General features: G+C 41.4%; 12 protein-coding genes across 12 annotated transcripts; 6 read left to right on the top strand and 6 right to left on the bottom strand.

Annotated features, from left to right (window-relative positions):
* The first annotated feature begins 127 nt into the window (after nucleotides 1-127).
* FA14DRAFT_162145 (uncharacterized protein) lies at nucleotides 128-819 on the top strand. Its single transcript, XM_025499445.1, has 3 exons — nucleotides 128-229; nucleotides 294-356; nucleotides 424-819. Exons 1-3 carry the CDS (start codon nucleotides 212-214, stop codon nucleotides 658-660), a joined length of 318 nt encoding a protein of 105 aa, XP_025353235.1. The 5' UTR covers nucleotides 128-211; the 3' UTR covers nucleotides 661-819.
* Nucleotides 820-833: 14 nt separating this feature from the next.
* FA14DRAFT_162144 (tannase and feruloyl esterase) lies at nucleotides 834-2,782 on the top strand. The gene has a single exon (XM_025499444.1). The coding sequence runs from the start codon at nucleotides 908-910 to the stop codon at nucleotides 2,669-2,671; it is 1,764 nt and encodes a 587-aa protein (XP_025353234.1). The 5' UTR covers nucleotides 834-907; the 3' UTR covers nucleotides 2,672-2,782.
* FA14DRAFT_79665 (peptidase C1B bleomycin hydrolase) lies at nucleotides 2,756-4,940 on the bottom strand. The gene is made up of 3 exons (XM_025502908.1): nucleotides 4,926-4,940; nucleotides 4,382-4,813; nucleotides 2,756-4,297 (listed from the first exon to the last, which is right to left on the bottom strand). Exons 2-3 carry the CDS (start codon nucleotides 4,518-4,520, stop codon nucleotides 2,841-2,843), a joined length of 1,596 nt encoding a protein of 531 aa, XP_025353233.1. The 5' UTR covers nucleotides 4,521-4,813; nucleotides 4,926-4,940; the 3' UTR covers nucleotides 2,756-2,840.
* Nucleotides 4,941-5,603: 663 nt separating this feature from the next.
* FA14DRAFT_162143 (UPF0057-domain-containing protein) lies at nucleotides 5,604-6,411 on the top strand. Its single transcript, XM_025499443.1, has 3 exons — nucleotides 5,604-5,691; nucleotides 5,869-5,934; nucleotides 6,006-6,411. The coding sequence occupies exons 2-3, from the start codon at nucleotides 5,918-5,920 to the stop codon at nucleotides 6,160-6,162; spliced, it is 174 nt and encodes a 57-aa protein (XP_025353232.1). The 5' UTR covers nucleotides 5,604-5,691; nucleotides 5,869-5,917; the 3' UTR covers nucleotides 6,163-6,411.
* FA14DRAFT_181600 (uncharacterized protein) lies at nucleotides 6,367-6,939 on the bottom strand (the record flags this gene model as incomplete). Its single annotated transcript, XM_025501116.1, has 1 exon — nucleotides 6,367-6,939. The coding sequence occupies one exon, from the start codon at nucleotides 6,937-6,939 to the stop codon at nucleotides 6,367-6,369; it is 573 nt and encodes a 190-aa protein (XP_025353231.1).
* Nucleotides 6,940-7,207: 268 nt separating this feature from the next.
* On the bottom strand, nucleotides 7,208-8,419 carry FA14DRAFT_79487 (uncharacterized protein). The gene has a single exon (XM_025502905.1). The coding sequence runs from the start codon at nucleotides 7,974-7,976 to the stop codon at nucleotides 7,311-7,313; it is 666 nt and encodes a 221-aa protein (XP_025353230.1). The 5' UTR covers nucleotides 7,977-8,419; the 3' UTR covers nucleotides 7,208-7,310.
* FA14DRAFT_181598 (uncharacterized protein) lies at nucleotides 8,122-8,748 on the bottom strand (the record flags this gene model as incomplete). Its single annotated transcript, XM_025501115.1, has 1 exon — nucleotides 8,122-8,748. The coding sequence occupies one exon, from the start codon at nucleotides 8,746-8,748 to the stop codon at nucleotides 8,122-8,124; it is 627 nt and encodes a 208-aa protein (XP_025353229.1).
* Nucleotides 8,749-8,932: 184 nt separating this feature from the next.
* FA14DRAFT_181597 (uncharacterized protein) lies at nucleotides 8,933-10,471 on the bottom strand (the record flags this gene model as incomplete). Its single annotated transcript, XM_025501114.1, has 2 exons — nucleotides 8,933-9,471; nucleotides 9,934-10,471. 2 exons carry the CDS (start codon nucleotides 10,469-10,471, stop codon nucleotides 8,933-8,935), a joined length of 1,077 nt encoding a protein of 358 aa, XP_025353228.1.
* Nucleotides 10,472-10,746: 275 nt separating this feature from the next.
* FA14DRAFT_181596 (uncharacterized protein) lies at nucleotides 10,747-11,433 on the bottom strand (the record flags this gene model as incomplete). The annotated part of the gene is made up of 1 exon (XM_025501113.1): nucleotides 10,747-11,433. The coding sequence occupies one exon, from the start codon at nucleotides 11,431-11,433 to the stop codon at nucleotides 10,747-10,749; it is 687 nt and encodes a 228-aa protein (XP_025353227.1).
* A 244-nt stretch (nucleotides 11,434-11,677) lies between these two features.
* FA14DRAFT_157616 (uncharacterized protein) lies at nucleotides 11,678-12,007 on the top strand (the record flags this gene model as incomplete). The annotated part of the gene is made up of 1 exon (XM_025497908.1): nucleotides 11,678-12,007. The coding sequence occupies one exon, from the start codon at nucleotides 11,678-11,680 to the stop codon at nucleotides 12,005-12,007; it is 330 nt and encodes a 109-aa protein (XP_025353226.1).
* A 454-nt stretch (nucleotides 12,008-12,461) lies between these two features.
* FA14DRAFT_157615 (uncharacterized protein) lies at nucleotides 12,462-13,977 on the top strand (the record flags this gene model as incomplete). The annotated part of the gene is made up of 7 exons (XM_025497907.1): nucleotides 12,462-12,764; nucleotides 12,841-12,974; nucleotides 13,035-13,068; nucleotides 13,134-13,188; nucleotides 13,297-13,709; nucleotides 13,772-13,846; nucleotides 13,894-13,977. 7 exons carry the CDS (start codon nucleotides 12,462-12,464, stop codon nucleotides 13,975-13,977), a joined length of 1,098 nt encoding a protein of 365 aa, XP_025353225.1.
* Nucleotides 13,978-15,234: 1,257 nt separating this feature from the next.
* Nucleotides 15,235-18,828, top strand: FA14DRAFT_138069 (uncharacterized protein). Its single transcript, XM_025497050.1, has 2 exons — nucleotides 15,235-18,403; nucleotides 18,467-18,828. Exons 1-2 carry the CDS (start codon nucleotides 15,256-15,258, stop codon nucleotides 18,757-18,759), a joined length of 3,441 nt encoding a protein of 1,146 aa, XP_025353224.1. The 5' UTR covers nucleotides 15,235-15,255; the 3' UTR covers nucleotides 18,760-18,828.
* Nucleotides 18,829-18,831: the final 3 nt, after the last annotated feature.

Below are 18,831 nucleotides of genomic sequence, written 5' to 3'. Positions count from 1 at the left end.
TTCTGATCAAGGCGGACAAAACAAACAAAGAGACAGTTCGGCTACCCTTCCTCACACTCATGGTACAGCTTCGGCAGCTTCTGATGTCATGAGACCTATTCGAAAATACACACAAAGAGAAAGTGATCTTAAATCAAAAGAAGCTAATTGGAGATTTAATGATCGTGAGAGGTGGATCAGACATTCGACGAGAAAGGCAATCCGGAATAGAATGGAAAGGAAAGGATTAGTGAGCTTCAAGGAGCACTGTTTGAGGATTTCCTTTATTGATTTACACCTTTATTTGTTTACAGAAATTGGATAAAGAATCTGATTCACAGAGAATCCGCTTCAATTTGAACGTGTTGAAGAAGAATGTGAGTAATTCTACTGACAAGGCGATTTATTATCCTTTTTAAACAATTTAATCTCTACTCTGCTTAGAATCCGGTCAGGTACAGTCGAGAACTTCGCACTGCCAGTGTATGGAAATACAATAAATCCGCTCCACTCCGTCAAAGCAAGGTGATCAAGAAATTTGATCAAATCCAGCCAGAGCCAACAATTGAAGAAATGGAAGATACACATTTGGAACATAGATTGCATTTGTGCAATTTGCGACGAGAAAAGTATAAGCGAAAACAAATACGACAGAAGAATGCAAGAGATGAGCATATCTGACCCTGACTCCTAATGATGATGATGATGATGATGGTAGTCCGCGTGTGTGTATGTGTATTTGCGGAGTTAATTTAGACTTTTTGGTTTCAACGATTACGCGTATGAATTCAATCCGAGGCACTTTACCTGTCAAATTTGATCGCGGAGTGTCGGCCTTCTTAATGATAAGCGCTACCGAGATAGAATCTCAATGATGAAACAGCCTCTTCTTCTTCTTCTTTTGACACCATCATAAGAAAAAGAAAAGATGCGTTTACTCGCTCCTACCTTTCTAGCCGCACTGGCAACGTTTGGATCCCTATCCGCCTTTGCAAACGGAAAATCAACGCAAAAATGTGATTCTTCTAGCTTCTCATCCTTGTTGGGTACGCAAAGTATACCGGGAGCAGAAGTGATAGAAGTAGAAGCAAAAGAGTTGAAAAAGTATCACTCTGTTTCTACGCACCCAAGATATCAAGATGCCGAGATTGATGCATGTGAAGTTAATCTCTACTTCATCAACCCTGGAATGAATTCAACCCGCGTTACGGTTTCGGTTTGGCTTCCGACTTCTCTAGATAAATGGAACGGAAGATATATGGGAACTGGTGGTGGTGGTTGGCAATGCACAATGGGAAAACACGCTCTCAATTATGCTGTTTCAAATGGTGCCGCTGCTGCAACGACTGACGGAGGCTTGCATGGTGAACCGTTCTTGACCGATTATACTCTCGTCACTCCAGGTAATCCTGACAATTTCCTCTTGGAACGATTAGGTCATCGTGCAATTCATGATATGACTGTAGCTGCAAAAGAGGTGATTGAGCAATTCTTTGGTCGGAAACCGTCAAACAACTACTATATGGGATGTTCGACCGGCGGTAGACAAGGTTTGATGGAAGCAGCACGTTACCCGGAAGATTATGATGGTATACTCGTAGGTGCACCAGCTACCCTATTTCCAAAATTCGCAGTCCGTATTTTGGCCGAAACAGCAGCAATGAACAAATACAACACATATCCAAACGCATGTGAATTTGAAGCTATTCGACAAGCATCAATTGAAGAATGCGATCATTTGGACGGAAGAATTGATACAATTGTTGCACGACCAGATTTGTGCAAATTCACAGCACAAAAAGCGGTTGGAAGACCATTTGCTGATACATGTGAAGGCAATGGAGAAACAAAGGAAGTATCTTATGAAGCAGCAAGAGTCTATCAGATTGCCTTGTCTGGCGCATATGACAACAATGGCCGTTATATCGGCTCCGGATTCGATATCGGCTTTGAAGGTACTTTGGCGGGCATCTGCCCTCTTTCAGTGGTGGTCGATAAAGCAAGCGGTAAGAGAACACCTGTACCATTCCCTTTCTCCAGGCAATACGTGGAGGATTATCTACTCAAAGGCATGCAGAAGGTTGATTGGAAAAAGGTTTCTCTGGAAGATTTGGCTGACTGGCAAGAGCAAAGTGAGCGTGAATACACAGGTATACTCGAAGCTTCTGATGATTTGAGTCGTTTCCGTGATCGTGGCGGAAAGATTATGTGGTACCACGGACAAGAAGATCCAATCATTCCAACTGGCGTTTCGTATGGTAAATGGGATCAAATTCGTCAAAGGATGTATCCCAGTTCATCTATTAGCGAATATGTTGAACAAATGCAAAGCTTTATTCGATTTTACGTCGTACCGGGAATGTCACATTGCAATCCTGCACCTTCACGTGAAAACGGTCAAGCACCTTTCGTTGATGAAAGTACGATTGCTCAATTGGTTCAATGGGTCGAAGAAGGAAATGCGCCAGAACGTATGCATGTCTCTCGTGTTACCGATCCTGTTCAACGTGAAGTTTGTCAATGGCCACAGAGACCAAAATATGTGGACAATGCAAGCAAATTGACATGCGTTCAAGACAGTCTGTCAGTCTTTGGACGTTTCCCACCTATTTCAGATTGGCCAACAAGGTTCATCGAAGTTTTGCCTAATTACCTTTTCTTGCGTACCAAGAAAGTAGCAGGTGAATTGTAGAAAGCTTGCCAACGAGTATTCTCGAGGCGGCTATTCATATGTATATCGTTTCGTATCATGCTATTGCACTGCCCAAAATCAAACAAACGGAAATAAAATATTAAATGAGGATATATTGTGTGATTATACAATGACAAAATATTGCTTTGAGATAACGTTCGCTGAGCTTTTAAGCTAATGCACCCATAGGATCATATGGCGGCAAAATTTCAGTTTCTTTATTCACTCCATCAGTGAATAATTTCCAGAGATGGGAAGGCATATGTTGTTTACGAATGACGACTTGATAAACGAATTCATCAAACCATTTATCAGACATGACCATATATCCTTTATCGCCGCGATCAGGACCCCAACTATTCTCCACGCGATAACGAACAGGTTTGTTGTCTTCGTCAAGATGAACGCCAGTGATGACCATTGCATGTGTCATTGAACTTTCACCCATTTCAATTCTTTCAGCCTTTGTAAGACCTAATTTGATACCAAACGGTAATTCGAAATCATATACGTCCGGATCCATGATACCGCCATTACTGAATTGTCCAACATCACAGCCGAAGAAGACTGGCAATCCAGCTTTGATAGATTTGATGACCGAATCCTTCATTTGGCTTGTACTCGTGTTCACATACAATACCGGTTGACCACCCCAAACGTTTTGCAATCTATCAACTGTTACCAATTTGTCATATGGACGACGAGGATCATTCACCAATGAGCAAGCACCTGCAGGATCGAATGAGCCAGTATACTTGTCCAAGAATTCCAGAGGAGTTGCTTTGAGACGATGGAATTTCTCATCCTTATCATAGTATTCAAACGTGAACTTTTCGTCCGGCTGAGGTGGAACACCCAAAGCAATAATCATGATCCGGTACACTTCTGCCATTTGAGCATCTTTACGCTCCCGAACAACACGTAACGCCTTTGCTTCGTTTGCGTGTGGGTCTGTTTGCCCAACACGAAGAAGAGCACTAATTGTTGACTTTTTCAATTGACGTAATTCGAGGGCATACTCACGTAGCTTGAGAGTGAGCAACCAGTTAATTTGACTTGAGTTGGAACTGTTGTAGCTCTCAGGATAGATTGCCTTGGGTACGATCCCGTACTTTTTGATCAGATTGGTCACCATGTCCCATTGACCGCCGTCATTCGTAGGAGCGGTTTTCAAGAAGCCAAATACACGATCGTCCAAAGCCTTATCGGCCAATTCAATGCTGTTCTCCAAGAACGTGTTGCTCTTTTCAAGCTTATCCCAGAATGCAAGATAAGATTGGCTTAATTCAAATTCTTTTAGGTTAAGTTCTTTGATCACTCGCAAGCGAATCACGTTGGTGGTCGCGAATAACCAGCATCGACCTGAGCTCATTTGATTTGTTACAGGGGTGCCTTGAGATGGAATCCTGTGACTGAAAACGTGAAGGTCTTCTGTTTCAGCTTTGCGATTACGTAGATTGTCCTTGATAGGTCCATTGTGCAATGTCATCGTTGCTAATTGGGTGACAGGGGCGTGTAAAGCTGCGCTGTCCCAAGCCTTTAATGCTGGAATGGTAACTTCTGCATGAGTTGTATCATGATCCGGAACGACAGCATGACTTTGACCAAGACGTGCAGATTGATGTGCTTGTGAAGTATAATCTTGATTGGAATGAATGGAGGAATAAGCCTCTGCTGCAATTCGATGTAATCGATCGCTGGCATACGTACCTCCTTCTCGGGAAGAACCTATCTGTACATCGCATACATCACTTGGATGAGCGTGCGTAGTTGATGATTGAATGGATGCATACTTTTCTGCCTGTGTAGCAGGCTGAGCCGTTGTGGGTTTTGAATTGGTAGAACCCATTGCTTTAAGATTGAGAGGGAGATGATGGTAAAGAGGAGTGATTGTAGAGTAAGGAGGTGCATTCGTTACGTGTCCGGGGTATGAGTGTACGTCTGTCTGATTGGCGTTCGTGTGACCTTATCAGTTGGCGAGGATGTGCATATGAGCAGTGTAAAGCTAGCTAAAAAGAAACGCGATTAACACTTTCGTTCCGATAAGCTTGCGCCCGCTAAACAAACAGCCCATCTAAACCCGAAGAGGTGCATAAGTCCGTGGATCATTGTGATTAGATAATCATCACTGGATTCCATCATCTGAAAAATGTAAAGAGAAGCACTGATCAGACCTTCATTACCCTTATTATTGTATGAGAAAACGTAATGATTGCATGAACAACTGCTCTGCTTATATAAGCTGATCACTGACCCGGAATACTCGGGTGATCATCATGGTATGAATCTGACCCTTTTGCCGGCGGTAGGAGTTTTTTCCTCCTTCATCTTGATAACGCTAATGGCTTTCTGAAGATCGATCTGACTTGCTGCTGTAAGGTCAACTGAAGCCCATCAAGGGTGCCTCCACACTGATCGAGACGATGTTGTGCTGAACAGTTTATTGTACAATGACGACAAACAACATCAACGTTCATATGCATAAGCTTTTAACGAGAGAGAGGAGGATCAACACAGCATCATCGGGTAAGTAAGTAAAGGATATCTTGATTCAACGTGAGTTTTGAATGCATGCATGTTAGCGAAAGAAGAGAAAAAGACAATGAATCAAAAGAAAACTTTTTTTTTGGTTTTCATTGAAATGGGGTGGAGAAAATTGTAATGACATTTTACTCCTTGTGCTCTTGTGCTGATATACCGCGCGTGTCTTGACAAGAGGGTGACGACGAGGCGCACGCTCTGCACTAGATTGCATGCATGCATTTATCCGCTTTGGCACAACACGACAGCTGTGTATTTGTGTGCGCTGCGCGTAACGCCTTACAACACAGCCATTCAGGGCTTAAGGCTGTAAAAAGAAGAGAGTGCTGTGTTATACGACAATGAGCGGAGAAGAAATGCAACGGAGGGAAAACACTTAAAATCGGAATCACAATCCCTTCTTTTTCCCCTATTCACCACCATCATCAATCAAACCTTCTGAAAAGCATCAGAAGCATACTAGGAACCTGATATCCTACGTGAGTATTGCGTCTTTGTATTGACGAGAGAGTAACAACAGATCACCATTCAGCATCCAAGCATCCGCTTTCAATGTGATGTGGAGGTACTGGAAAGTGAACCCGACTCGTCTTAAAGATTCTTCTATGCTTGTTCTCATATACTAACAAGACTTTCTCTATCTTTTGCTCTCACAGTAAACAAACAACTATCTGAATTCGTCACGAAGTCAAGAAATTAGCCAAAATGCCTTTCACCTGCAGGTAAGTAGTAGTAGGAAAATCTAAGAAAAGCTAGAATCTGTGCTAATCTTAAAACTTCTTTTTCTTCTCAGTGATATCATCAAGATCTTCTTCGCCATCTTCGTCCCACCAATTGGTGTCTTTTTGGAGAGAGGATGTGCCGTTGATTTCTGGATCAACATCTTGTTGACAATTTTGGGTTACATTCCCGGTATCATTCACGCTTTGTACATCATCTTGAAGTATTAAAAACTTCGCATACCTTGTACGTTAGATGATTATCGCTTTGCTTTTCCAATTCATACCATCGATCGAGTCGCTACCTTAATATAATACCATTACGTCTCATCACAAATCATTTTCTATAAGAAAAGAGTGGATGGAAAGTTTAGAGCGGAGGGATATGCCCGTTTAGCCCGTCTCTTGGGGTAAGACCATATCGGCGTGATCTTGTCATCCTTTGTTTGAGACTTTCAAAGCTTCACGTTCAGCTTTCTCTTGAGCATATCTCTTTCTGGAATATAACGCCTTTGCTCTCTTTTGTTTATTGTACGTTTCAATTTGTTTTGGTGTTGCTTTACCAGATTTGATGGCTTCCATGATTTTATCTCGTGATTTTTTACATGCTTCTGCACCCTTTTGTCTAAATAATTTTGCTTTCAAGGCATTTTCTGGTAAATTTAACATTTGTTTTCTTCTTTCTGAAAATCGTTTTGATGATTGACTTGAAAGTGCTTTCGCACGTTTTTTTGCTTCACCTTCCAAAGCTTGTCTTCTAGCTTTGTTCGACTCATTATGCTTCTTCCTTTTGGAAATGTAAGCATCGTAATTTTCACTTTTAAGTTTTGCAAGATCCATACGTTGAACCACTGCACTGTATGTCATACTAGGTTTTTGTTTAGCATACCATTCAGGTGACTCCCTCGCTGGAACGACAGAGTTTTGGTAAAGCTGAAAAGGTGCAGTCGGATGAGCCGAGCTGTCTTGTGCTCTAAACTCTACTCGGCCAGTATCATGCTCGGCCATTTTCGGAGATACATGAGCATCATTGTTAGTATGAGGTGAGTGAGGAGGAGAAAAGATATCGAAGAATGGACCTGCAAGAAGAGAATCCCAATCGGGCGAATCGGGTCCTGCTCCTAAGATTGAGAGTAAAAGGTGGAGTTGAAAGAAGAGTAAATATAAAAACATCGTTGAGTTGCTGAAAAGGTACAAATAAAGTTCGGAATTTGCTAATTAGTATATAAGGAGAAGCAGGAGAAACAGCTTATCACCTGAATACGTTTTCAATGGTCAACTGCATACACGTTTTCACAAAGCCCCTCGATATGTTTATAAGACATATGCAAGCTGGAAAAAAAGTCTGACTCATCTGTCAAAAAAAAAACCCAAGTGAATCAGCTTGGCTTTTCTTTGAGCTTCTTTTGATACTTTTCAGTCAACTTTTTACGATCTCTTGCTTTGTTGCTTTCAATTTTCCTTCGTTTTCGCTTTTCGTAATTTTCTTTCATCTCTTTCGAGATCGTTCCATCTGCAAGTCCTTTCAAAAGTCTTTTCCTATTACGTCGATTGTATTCTGCAATACTTGCTTTATATTCACGATGCTTTTCCTCATTTCCAGGCAGCCTCAGATTTTTACGAAAATTTTCCTTCCTCTGGCGTGCTCGTTCTTTTAATTCTTGAGATTTTTCTGCTTCTGGAATTTTCTTTTTTGTAGGATGTAGGATCTTATTTTGAGCATATTGTAGCCGTCGTGACACATTTTTAGGATCTTCGAGAAGTTTACGTTTAGGTTTCTTTCTTTCGATTCCTACTGGAGTCGTTGATGACTTTTCGATTTGATGTAATGTAGTAGGGTCTATGGCATGTTCATAAGCAGGAATTGGAGGAAAAGAAGCAAATTGTGATTGGAGATCTTCTTCTTGTTGTACTGGTTGTATAATGGAAGTATCAGCAAGCAACTTATCCCATTCTGGAGATCCTGTTGCAATAGCGAGTTTCGTGATGATTACAAAGTATGAAACGACCGGAAATACAATGTAAGCTTTCATATTGGTGATCATGAGGATGCGAAAGGATGGGGAGCACTTCTAGCAGCTAATTAAGTTTCTAGAGTTGCAAAGTTCACAGCGCCCCGGTATAGATCAACAAAGTTAATGTGTACAAGAATGCAAGCGAGACTATAGATGTCGAGAAAAACCAAGTGAATCAGCTTGGCTTTTCTTTGAGCTTCTTTTGAGCCTTTCCAGTCACGTTTCTTCGATCTCTGGCTTTGTTACTTTCGATTTTCCTTCGTTTTCGCTTTTCGTAATTTTCCTTCATCTCTTTCGAGATTGTTCCATCTGCAAGTCTTTTCAAAATACTACTCCTATAACGTCGATTGTACTCTGCAGTACTTGCTTTATATTCACGATGCTTTTCCTCATTTCCAGGCAGCCTCAGTTTTTTTCGAAATTTTTCCTTTTTCTGGCGTGCTCTTTCTTTTAATTCTTGAGATTTTTCTGCTTCCGTAACTTTCTTTTTTATAGGACTTAGGCTCTTATTGTGAGCATATTGAAGTCGTCTTGCCACATTTCTAGGATCTTCGAGAAGTTTACGTTTAGTTTTCTTTCTTTCGATTCCTACTGGAGTCGTTGATGACTTCTCGATTTGATGTAATGTAGAAGTTGGGGGAAAAGAAGCAAATTGTGATTGGGGATCTTCTTCTTGCTGTACTGGTTGTATATTGGAAGTATCAGCAAGCAACTTATCCCATTCTGGAGGTCCTGTTGCAATAGTGAGTTTCGTGACAATGACAAAGTAAGAAACGACCGGAAATACAATGTAAGCTTTCATCTTGATGATCATGAAAGTGGGGGTTCACTTCTTGCAGCTAGTAAAGTTTCTAGAGTTGCAAACTTCAAAGCGCCCCGGAATAGATCAACAAAGTTAATGTGTAAAAGAATGCAAGCGAGACTATAGATCAGCGTGCTCAAACTGTTTATTACCTTGAAGAATTGTTTGTATACAATAGTGATATCTAATTCCCACTTTTCGGGCTTGCCGCCACCGTCACTTTTGCGGCCTGATCGGCAGCTTTTTGACGTTCATAATGCCTTCGAGCGCTTTCCTTCTTCCCCTTCTTTTGATTTTCATAAATTTTTATGCGCTTTTCACTTGCTCTACCTGTACGGACATCATGAGTCAGTCTGCGATAGTATTCTATACTTGCTTTCGAACTTGCTTTTCTCAGCTTTTTTAATGAATCAGCATTCTTAGGATCTTTAAATGCAATCTTTTGCCTTTCTGCGAATCTTCTTTGGGAATTTTTAAGTTGCAGCCTATCTTTTTCTTTTTCTTCTTCCGTGTAGCTTGTTCTAAGGTGTCGGATCCTTTGATTCTCCCTTTCTCTGAAAGCAAGATATTCTTGAGGATTTTCACTTTTCAACTTTGCTAACCTTTCACGCTGCTTTATCGCCTTAGGCGTTTGGCTCGCTTGCTTTTTTGCAGCCCATTGAGGAACTTGTGCTGTAGCCGGAATACCTTCGGGCTCGATCCGTTGTTGAGCAGGAGTGTCAACTGTGTTAGTGTTGCTAATTGAAGGAGAAAATAAATTCTCGATTATTGGACTTTCAAGTATTGAGTCCCAGTCCGGAGAGCCAGGTCCCGCCGCAATGACAAAAGAATCTTTGTTACAATGAAATATAGTAGCAATATAGCAGATTGCAAGATATGAGATAAAAGTGAAAATCATGTTGCCTATGAGTGTTGCAGAATGAGAAAGACAAGTTGCAAAGAGTGTCAATCTATGATGCAAAGTATTAATACACAAAATACCTACAGCAGACACTGCCTCATTGCCACATAAACTTGTGTAAAGGAACTCGTGAAAAGTTGACACAGCCAAGAAGGCCAACGGAAATGCAAGAAAGCTTAAGGAGAATGCATAGCGATCGAGCAAAGGCTGCCTTTAAGATCATTTCTTCGTAGTCTTAGTATTCCCTTGTGGCATGGCCTTTCTATCTTTGGAATTCCTCTTACGCTTTTCATATAATTCTTTTCTTTGTTCGGACGCTCTTCCGTCCACTACCTCTTTTTTGAGTTTAGCCATGTAAGTTTTGTTGTCCTTTGAAATTCTGTCTTTATACTCTTGTAGTTTTGATTCATTTCCAGGTTCTTTAAGGACTTTGAGTCTTGCATGATAGTAATCTCTGCGAGATTTGAACTTTTTAGTCTTTACGGTACCCACTGGCTTTGTTTTTGATGTCTTCACCCTTCGCCTTTTTTCTTGTGATTCCATTTGCATGGCTTGCTCATGAGATAGAGGACTGGCATTCTTCCACGCATTACCACTCTTACGCCTTGCTTCATGTGGCTGATCTTGTTTCAAGGTGCGCTTTTTTGTATACGTCCTAAGATCTGGGATTCCAGTATCTCCCACCGGATCGACTACTGAAGATGGTTGAACTGGGTTTTCTGCAGTTGCAGGCTCAGTGCCACTCTCAGGAGAGCTGACTTTTGTGATAGCTCCATCTGCCAGTAACTCGTCCCAATTAGGCGAGCCAGTTCCATTTGACATCCTGAAGAGGATGCCGAAAGTCGCACTGAAGACAGAGAGGGCAAACAGTTTTCGCATCTTGTTCTTGTTTAGATGTTCAACATAGAAAAGAGTTATTTTACTACTGCGATTTTCAAAACAGTCTGAGCTTTTGCAAGATTTGTGTATGATGAAGTTAGAATTTATTGGCTTTTCGGGGCTTAATATAGACACATTACTTGTGTAATAACAAATCCAAGAGCTGAATTGTGGCCGTACAGTCCTAGAAGGTGCTTAAGCTGCCGGTGCATCTATTTTTATGAAACTTGAGAGTTCTTATCAGCACGTTTGTTTCTTTGTTGTCTTACACGATCCCTTTGCAAAAGCTTTACATAGCTTTGCTGTCGTTTCAAAGATGCTGTTCCTGAACGTACTTCGTTTACTAACTTTTTTCGATAGGAGAGATTTGCTTTTTTTCGCCTTTCGAGGAATTTTTCACGCATTGCTGCATTTTCAGGCAATTTCATTCTTTCCATTCGTTTCTTTTCGTATATAGCATTAGTTTTCTTCATTCTTACTCTTCTTGCTTCCTTCTGTTCCTCTGTGAGATCTGCAATACGGAATATTTTTTTTTGCTTCCTTTGTTTAGTATTCTGGTCAGGACCCGGGCTCAAACTTGACGGCTTAGCCTTTACCGCCATGACACGAACATGCTCGGGCATCACAAATGGAAAGGACTTGGGCTTCAAAACAGTATTTTGTTCAGCATTCGCACTGATTTCCGTTTTTGAGCTTGAGTGTTCTATTTCTTCATGCGGTATAAACTCTGACTGTGAAAATGGATACAACAATTCTTCATTGATAGGTACTGAGAGTATCGCATCCCAATCTGGGGAGGACGAGCGGGATTGAGGAGAGTGTGAGGTTGACTGAACGCAGATTGGAAAGAGAATAGAAGCGAAGATAACCAAGCAATGACATGTACGACTGTAATTGAAAACCATAATGGCTCAGTAGAACATGCCATTCGGTGACAACAAAGGTTTTTAGAGATGTTTGTGAAGGCAAAATGTTCAGGTTCGCTTGTAAGTACTTACAGATTGTACAGCCGGCATTGATATATCCATCACCTCTTTAAAAGTGGTTTTCGGGGTTAAAATCATTTATATCCTCACTTTTCATTTGGGTCAAAGATTGCGTTATATTTACCTTTCACTCTTATTTCTACTCTCCCCGACTGTCATAGAAATGAAGCTGTCGAGTACCTGTCAATGGATTCTTCTTTGTACGCTGTCGATTCTGTCTGGGGTCATTCAGTTTGCTGTCAGCACGAGTGATTCCCAAGATCATGATCCTGTTTTTGGTTGGATTCCAGAACATGAAAACATAATCTCACAGTCGGACTTGGAGCATTTGAGAGAAATGCAACGTGAAGTAACACCGTTAGATCGTACAAGGTCGCGCAATCCTGTTGGTACCGCAGCTCATCAATCTGTGCAAGGAAAGAAGAGCAGAAAAGATAAAAAGGACAAAGCAATCGCGAAAAGAACTTACAATGTAAGACGATGGAAAGGGTGAATATAACGTTTCTATTTTATACAATGGATTGCAATTTGACAGATCTTGTCGCTGTTCTCTTTACAGGTTGAGCATCGAAAAGAAGAAACAAGAAAATAAAATTGTAAGTGGAAACAGATCATCAATCTAAGTAGAACGAATGAGTTTGAGACTAAACACCTTCATTCCAGCGAGTAATGCGACGTAGGTTACAAATGATTAAGGTGCGAGAAAACATTATCTCCGGCAATGCAACAGAACAACAGAAGAAAGCATATCAGAAATACTCAGGTCAGAAGAAATACAAAGCGGCTTTAGACCAGGCTGAAGCACGCAAGTCCGGCAAAGCATAGCTTTTGTAGCTAAATGTGTATTGAAGGCATAATATAAGGAGTTGAATTGTTTTCGTATGCAAAGTTACTCGACCATTCATACATAATTCACTCTGTCATCTTTCATCCTTCATGAAACGAAAATGCAAGTGCTCACCACTTTCTACATTCTAGTATTGTCCCTTTACTCTTTTTCATGCTTTGGTGTGGGTGATGACACCTTTGACTGGTGGAAAGATGAAAACAACATCTTGCCAAGCGAAGAATTTGCCTACTTTCGACAAAGCAAAAGTAGAACAAGTCTAGAAAATGTGCAAAACGAATCTCCAGCACCGAATATCACGCCAACACATCGAACAACTTCCTCTCAAAGCTCCAAAGCCCAGGATTATCATTCACGTAAGAAAGAATATTGGAAGCAACGAAGATTACATATCATGCACAAAGTAGGTATTTGCAGATGATAACGGCTAAAGCAAAGGCATACTAATTGAATTAACTCTTCTCCTTCAAACGATTTAGGATCCAGCAAGGCACAAAAAAAGCCTAGAACGAAGAAGAGAACTAAATAAAGGCATCTCTGCCGAAAAGAGGGAAGCGAGATTGGCAGTCCGACGACGTCAATGGGAAGAGAAAAAGATGCAACAAAGACCATTGTGAGTGTCAAGGACATCGATCCTTTACTCTGACTCTCACACCTTAAATCTGACCAACAGGACATATGAAGCTTTTATCAACGAGAAGGAAAGGGTAAGTAGATACTTGATAAGTATAGATAAGATGAAGCTTAGCATTCCTCTTTTCGTTGCTGTTAGAAAAAGATTGTCAATCACCGCTATAGAACAAACCTAAAAGCAAAAGCCGAAGGGGGTATACAAAAGACAATGCCCAAATCCACAAAGAAGAAAGCGATGCCTAGCGGAAGTAGTGATGCGAATGACGCATGACAACTTCTTTTTTTGTTTATCTCCCATCTAGTGTCATCGCATTGTATTGCCTTTGCGCTTGATCATGCTAATTGCACAGCCGATATAGCCCCGAGTGATCTCGTGGGATGTCTGCATTTAATGTTCGCAATCATTCTGCTTATCGTTCTTCTCTTTGATCACCATGCATGCAATATGATTAGGCTGATTTATGTTCTCCTTTTAGCTCTTACTTATGTCAATTGTGTCAAAGATGATATTTTCAATTGGCTTCAAGATGATGATAATATTGTCTCATCAAAAGATTTGGCAATCATCAAAAGGACACAGAAAGAACAGGAAGAAGAAAGAGGAAGGCATACCAGTAGTCTGAGTGGGGCTACAAATGTACCGTCTTCGGTTGGAGCAAGAAATCAATCACCTCAAATTGCATCCTCAGTCCAACAAGAGGCAAAAGATCAAACAGTAAGTAGTACCTAAGCTCACTAATACGGACAAGTCTTACACGATAGTATTATGTCCTGCAGATAAAAGGTCGAAAGAAAGAATATTCCAGTATAGCAGAACAAAAACGAAAATATCGTTTACACGTTAAGCAAAACGTGAGTATTACAGAAGGGATGCATGCTATAACCAATTGCTTAATCAGATCTGCTTGCATAGAATCCGATTCAATATGCCCGAGAAAAAGAAAGACGAAACACTAGAAGAAGAAAAGCATATGCAAATTTGACTGATGAACAAAGGAAGGATTTCAACGCAGAAAGAGTTAAAAAATGGAACGAAAGGAATAAAGGATTGTTGGTATCATTCTAAGATGATGTATGCATATATGAAAGATGGTAAGGCTCATCTTCTATGCTTACGCCCCTTCCTATAGAACAGTTGAAGAACGTCTCAAGAAAAGGGAAAGGGTAAGCGATGTGAAATTTGCACGGCGAGCTGGAATAGATTACTGATAATTTTCTGTCGTTTTAAAAGGAGAAAATGTCACAAATCAAGTACGGTATAAAGCTTCGAGAAAAGATCTTATCTGACCTTGCTACAGAAAATGATCATATCCAATATCGAACAAGATTTGGAATTGGAAATTATGAGAATGCTTTGGTGGAACGTGCAAAGAGAAAACAGTCGTCAACAAAAGACTGAATGTGCATCAGGGCTGGATTACTTGTTCCCCGGTGTATGCATTTACGCTTCAAATTTCTTAACCGGCGGCAATTTTTAATTTCTGTATTTATGGCGAAACGCATGTCAATTCCGGCTCCTCTTTTCATTTAGCGCGTTTCGTTAACAATTCCGTTTTAATTTTTATATTGTTTGGCGTATGCACGATGAGCAGCAGTAGCGCCAAGATGTATGGAGTTGCATCAACTGAGGGGGAAGAGGCAGTGTTGTTCTTTTTTTCTAAATCAGAACATGTCAAAGTGATCCATAACGATCGGGGAAAGACAAAGGGAATCCTTCATGCCACCATCATCACCCCGCTATCATGTCAAACATAAGGGAGGAACCAGAACAATACCCACCATCCTCCTTCAATACCTCTACTAGAACGAGAAAGGATAGCACAAGCTCAAACTTACGATCAAGAATATCTCTCTCGCTCAAACGAAATGGAGGCAAGAACAATAAAGAGAAAGATGGTGGTGATGGTGCAGCAGATGGACAAACAGCACGCAAAAGTATGTCGTTACGTAGAGGAGAAGTAGGAAAGAAATCATCAAGGCCATCACTCAGTTTAAATGGTCATGAGAGCACCAGTAGTAACGATGCAGGCACACAACAGGGCAAGCAACCATTAAGTCCGACTGCAAACAGTAACGGGAGTACAAATGTTACCACTTATGAAAGCCAAGCACCAACACATAAACGGACCACGTCAAATATATCAAAGAAGCATCGCAGAAATCAGTCTGATGCTCCAAGCATCTCAGCAGTAGCACCCAAATCACCTGCACCACGTCAACAATATCAACCAATCATTGTCGAAAATCCTCTTCGATCAGTCATGCCAAAAATCACACAATTCTTTGTCGTTTCTGCCTTTATTTCGATCGTATTGACAAGGTTTGTTCATTGGTTTTTAGCATTATTGCTCGTATTCATCCTGGCATATGTTTTGCGAACACAATTATCAATCGCTGCTGATGACAGTGAATGGACAAAAGCAGAATCAGCCCGAATTGCTCAACAAGAAACTGATGAAAAGCGTAGCGAAAGTGTTGAATGGATGAATGCTGTCCTCAAAACTGTATGGCCTTTGATCAATCAAGACTATTTTGTACCGTTCATCGATTTGATGGAAGATGCTTTGATGCAACAAGTTCCTGGCATCGTACATGGCTGCAGAGTGGAGGATCTGGATCAAGGTACCGTTCCTTTGCATATACAATCCTTCAGCTTACTCGACTCGAGCGAAGTTGCATTTATTGATGGAGCTACAGCCAGTGAAATTCACGATATGGATGTCGGTATGGAGAATCATGAAGATGTGATGAAACATGCAGAAGATTCTGGTAAAGGGGACATTGGCTTTGATGTGGGCGAATTTGTCAATTTGGAGCTCACCTTCGCTTATCGATCGCCTGCCGCGAGACGTAAAAAGATGAAGAGTAATCGAGCTGACGGAGTTATGACTGAAGAGGAAAGAGAAGCGCAAGTTTCTGGATATCAATCCGAACTTCCGATCGATCAGATTCATATGCTGATTTATATGGCTATAGGACTGCAAAAGATTGCCGCCGTTGAAATTCCGGTCTGGTGTGAGGTTTTGGGCATCGAAGGAAAGATGCGATTACGATTGCAACTCGTTCCAACCGCTCCCTTTGTCGCTCATGTTGCATTCACTTTTGTGGGAAAGCCAAAGATTGAAATCTCTGCCAAGCCATTGGGACGTAGAATGGTGATCGATGCAATGCATTTGCCAATCATTTCATCTTACGTATTGCACTCTATTGAAGCAGTCGTCAAGAATTTCATTTCGCCTCACAGCTATACGGTAGACATTGCCAGTCTTCTTGAAGCACAAGATGGACCACGTAATGTGTATGCTCTTGGTGTGGTTGTTCTTATAATCCATCAAGGTATCAATCTCCCTGCAGCAGATGCCAATGGAATGTCGGATCCTTTTGTCAGCGTTTCATTTGCCAGAGCGGGCAAGCCATTGTTCACTACTCGCGTCCTTCTCAAAACAAAGGATCCTATCTGGCATGAGATGGCAATCTTACCAGTCTCACCTGATGAAGTACGTGATCAAGAGCGATTACGCATGACGGTCTTTGATGCCGATCGATTCTCGGTAGATGATCCATTAGGAAAGGTGGAAGTTTCGATCGATAAATTGATCAATCGTGCACTCCAACATCATAACGAGGAAGGTAAACCAAGTTTGATGGAAACACAAACAGAAGATATCAGACCAATGCGTAAAGGAGCAAAAGTTCAAGGTAGATTAAGCTATAGCGTTGGCTTTTTCCGTTTATCAAAACCATCGCAAGGAAAAAGAACAGCTGGTAAAGCAAACCTTTTGCGACAAGCAGCAGATAGACATGAAGACACTCCAGTCAGTGGTGCCTCTTTGAGCGAGCAGCAAGAGAAACAGCTTCCTGTTCTGCCTGATACTCCTTCCACTCCACCAAAATCTTCAGATCCTAGCCAGGACAAACACAGGGATGATCTGTATCGCAATTATACCACACCATTTGACAGATTTGTCCATTCGATCGGATTTCCCTTGGATGAAAAGGTACTTGCACATCGTAAAGAGCGTAAAGATCGCGTAAAGAAGCTCACAACGATGATGGAAGGAGAAGCACATGCCACATTTGGACCGCCAAGTAAAGTATGGAAAACAGGTATCCTTGCCTTTCACATTCATTCGATCGAAGGACTTGGATTTGAAGGACCACAAAAAAGTTGGTCGAATAGCAAAAGGTTATCGCAAAAGCCACAATACGCAGCAGATGAGGACGTCTTGGGCGAAGGAACATCAAAGATGCCAAATTCTTATGTGCAAGTTTTGATTAACGATGAAGCTGTTTATCGAACTCGTACGAAAACCTTTAATCCTCAACCATTTTTCAATGCTGGTACGGAAAGAATCGTGTCTGAATTTGATACAGCTCGTATTGATTTGGTCGTACGTGATGCACGTCAAAGAGAAAATGATCCAATCTTGGGCGTTGTGGGAATCAAGTTGAGCGATGTGATCACCTCTTCTTGTCGTGTAACACAATGGTACACTTTAACCGGTGGATTGGGATACGGTAAGATTCGACTTACCCTTTTATGGCGTTCTGTGGAACTCAACATTCCTGCTCAGCTTCGTGGATGGAATGTTGGTGTGATCGAAGTGGCAAGTTGTTTTGTGGGCGGTGTAACTGCATCTCATAAAGCCGTGACAGAGAAACGCGATGTGCACATCGCTTTTGAAACAGTAGGAGGCAGAGCGGAAACTGAACCTGTCACACCTGAAGTAGACGAAGGCAAAGCAGAACACGGTAGGGATGCATTGAGCTACAAGTGGGTTTTGACAACTCCAGTGCGAATTGCAGTAACTCAAAGATACCCTAATTTCCTCTATATGCATCTTCGAAGCGATTCAAGAGTGCCAGGTCGCTCACATCGAATTGCACATGCGGTAATTCCGATGAATCGTTTGGACGATAATACGGAGGTACGGAAAAAGGTTCCAATTTATGAAACTTCTGATTGGCAGCAATTCGAACAAGACGTCTTGCGAGATATGACAAAAGAAGATCAATTGGCCGAATCGTCAAAGAGCGTAAAGAAATTGATGCCTATTATGGAAGAAATGGTGGAAGATACAAATGGAGAGGCGGCTGGAAAAGAAACAAAAGATGCAAAAGGTGATTCAGCTTTAAAACAAGTTGGTTATTTGGATATCGTCTTGGTTTTCCATCCAGGTTTAGGACCTGAACATCGTTCAATCCTTGCAGGCGATAATGAGTTACGTGCTGCGTTTGAATGTTTCCAAACATTGGTCGATTGTGGTCAACGTCCTCAACCGAGAATGCTCAGTGTAGCACGAAAGAGAAAGTTGAGTACGGTTGGACCTCGTCAAGCAGCAGGCGTGGTCGGTTCAGAGTCAGGAATGATCGATATCTCAGCTGCAAATAAAGAAGCCAACGATCTACGTATTGACACCGATGCTGCTCGAGCAGAGGACAAAGGGAAGGGCCGCGTAGAAATTGAGGAAGAAGATGATGATTTCGATTCAGACGAGTTGGAAGGTGAGATTCCAAGTGATAATGACGGAACAGTGGAAGATGATGATGGCCTTATCGAAGGTGATACACCCGAAGGTAGAAGAGCAAGAGCGCGCAATTTACACAGACAACAAAGAGGTGCTGCTCAAGTAAAATCATTCCGCACCCTTCAATGGCTAAAGACGAATGCCGAAGATGGAGTTGTTCGAATGAAACGAATTGCAAAGAAAGAACAGAGTAAACGGATCGCAAAGATGGAAAGTGAAGGCGTAAGTCATTTTTAATATGTACATATTAATACCGGAATAACCTATACATCCTTTATGATTGTTGCAATGTGATCTAATGAAAGTAAA

This window comes from Meira miltonrushii (assembly GCF_003144205.1).
Source record: "Meira miltonrushii strain MCA 3882 unplaced genomic scaffold FA14scaffold_4, whole genome shotgun sequence".
Lineage (NCBI taxonomy): Eukaryota > Fungi > Basidiomycota > Exobasidiomycetes > Exobasidiales > Brachybasidiaceae > Meira > Meira miltonrushii.
Note: the sequence above shows the minus strand (reverse complement) of the source record. Positions and strands in the feature narration are given on the sequence as shown.

Excerpts from the sequence above, each read along its gene's own strand:
- FA14DRAFT_138069 (XM_025497050.1), top strand. The coding sequence starts at position 15,256 with ATGCCAAAAATCACACAATTCTTTGTCGTTTCTGCCTTTATTTCGATC. Across the intron at positions 18,404-18,466 it reads TAAAGAAGCCAACGATCTAC|AAGATGATGATTTCGATTCA; the intron begins GTATTGACACCG and ends AAATTGAGGAAG.
- FA14DRAFT_162144 (XM_025499444.1), top strand. The coding sequence starts at position 908 with ATGCGTTTACTCGCTCCTACCTTTCTAGCCGCACTGGCAACGTTTGGA.
- FA14DRAFT_162145 (XM_025499445.1), top strand. Across the intron at positions 357-423 it reads TGAACGTGTTGAAGAAGAAT|AATCCGGTCAGGTACAGTCG; the intron begins GTGAGTAATTCT and ends TACTCTGCTTAG.
- FA14DRAFT_79665 (XM_025502908.1), bottom strand. The coding sequence starts at position 4,520 with ATGGGTTCTACCAATTCAAAACCCACAACGGCTCAGCCTGCTACACAG. Across the intron at positions 4,298-4,381 it reads AGGTTCTTCCCGAGAAGGAG|CACATCAATCTGCACGTCTT; the intron begins GTACGTATGCCA and ends ATACTTCACAAG.
- FA14DRAFT_79487 (XM_025502905.1), bottom strand. The coding sequence starts at position 7,976 with ATGATCACCAATATGAAAGCTTACATTGTATTTCCGGTCGTTTCATAC.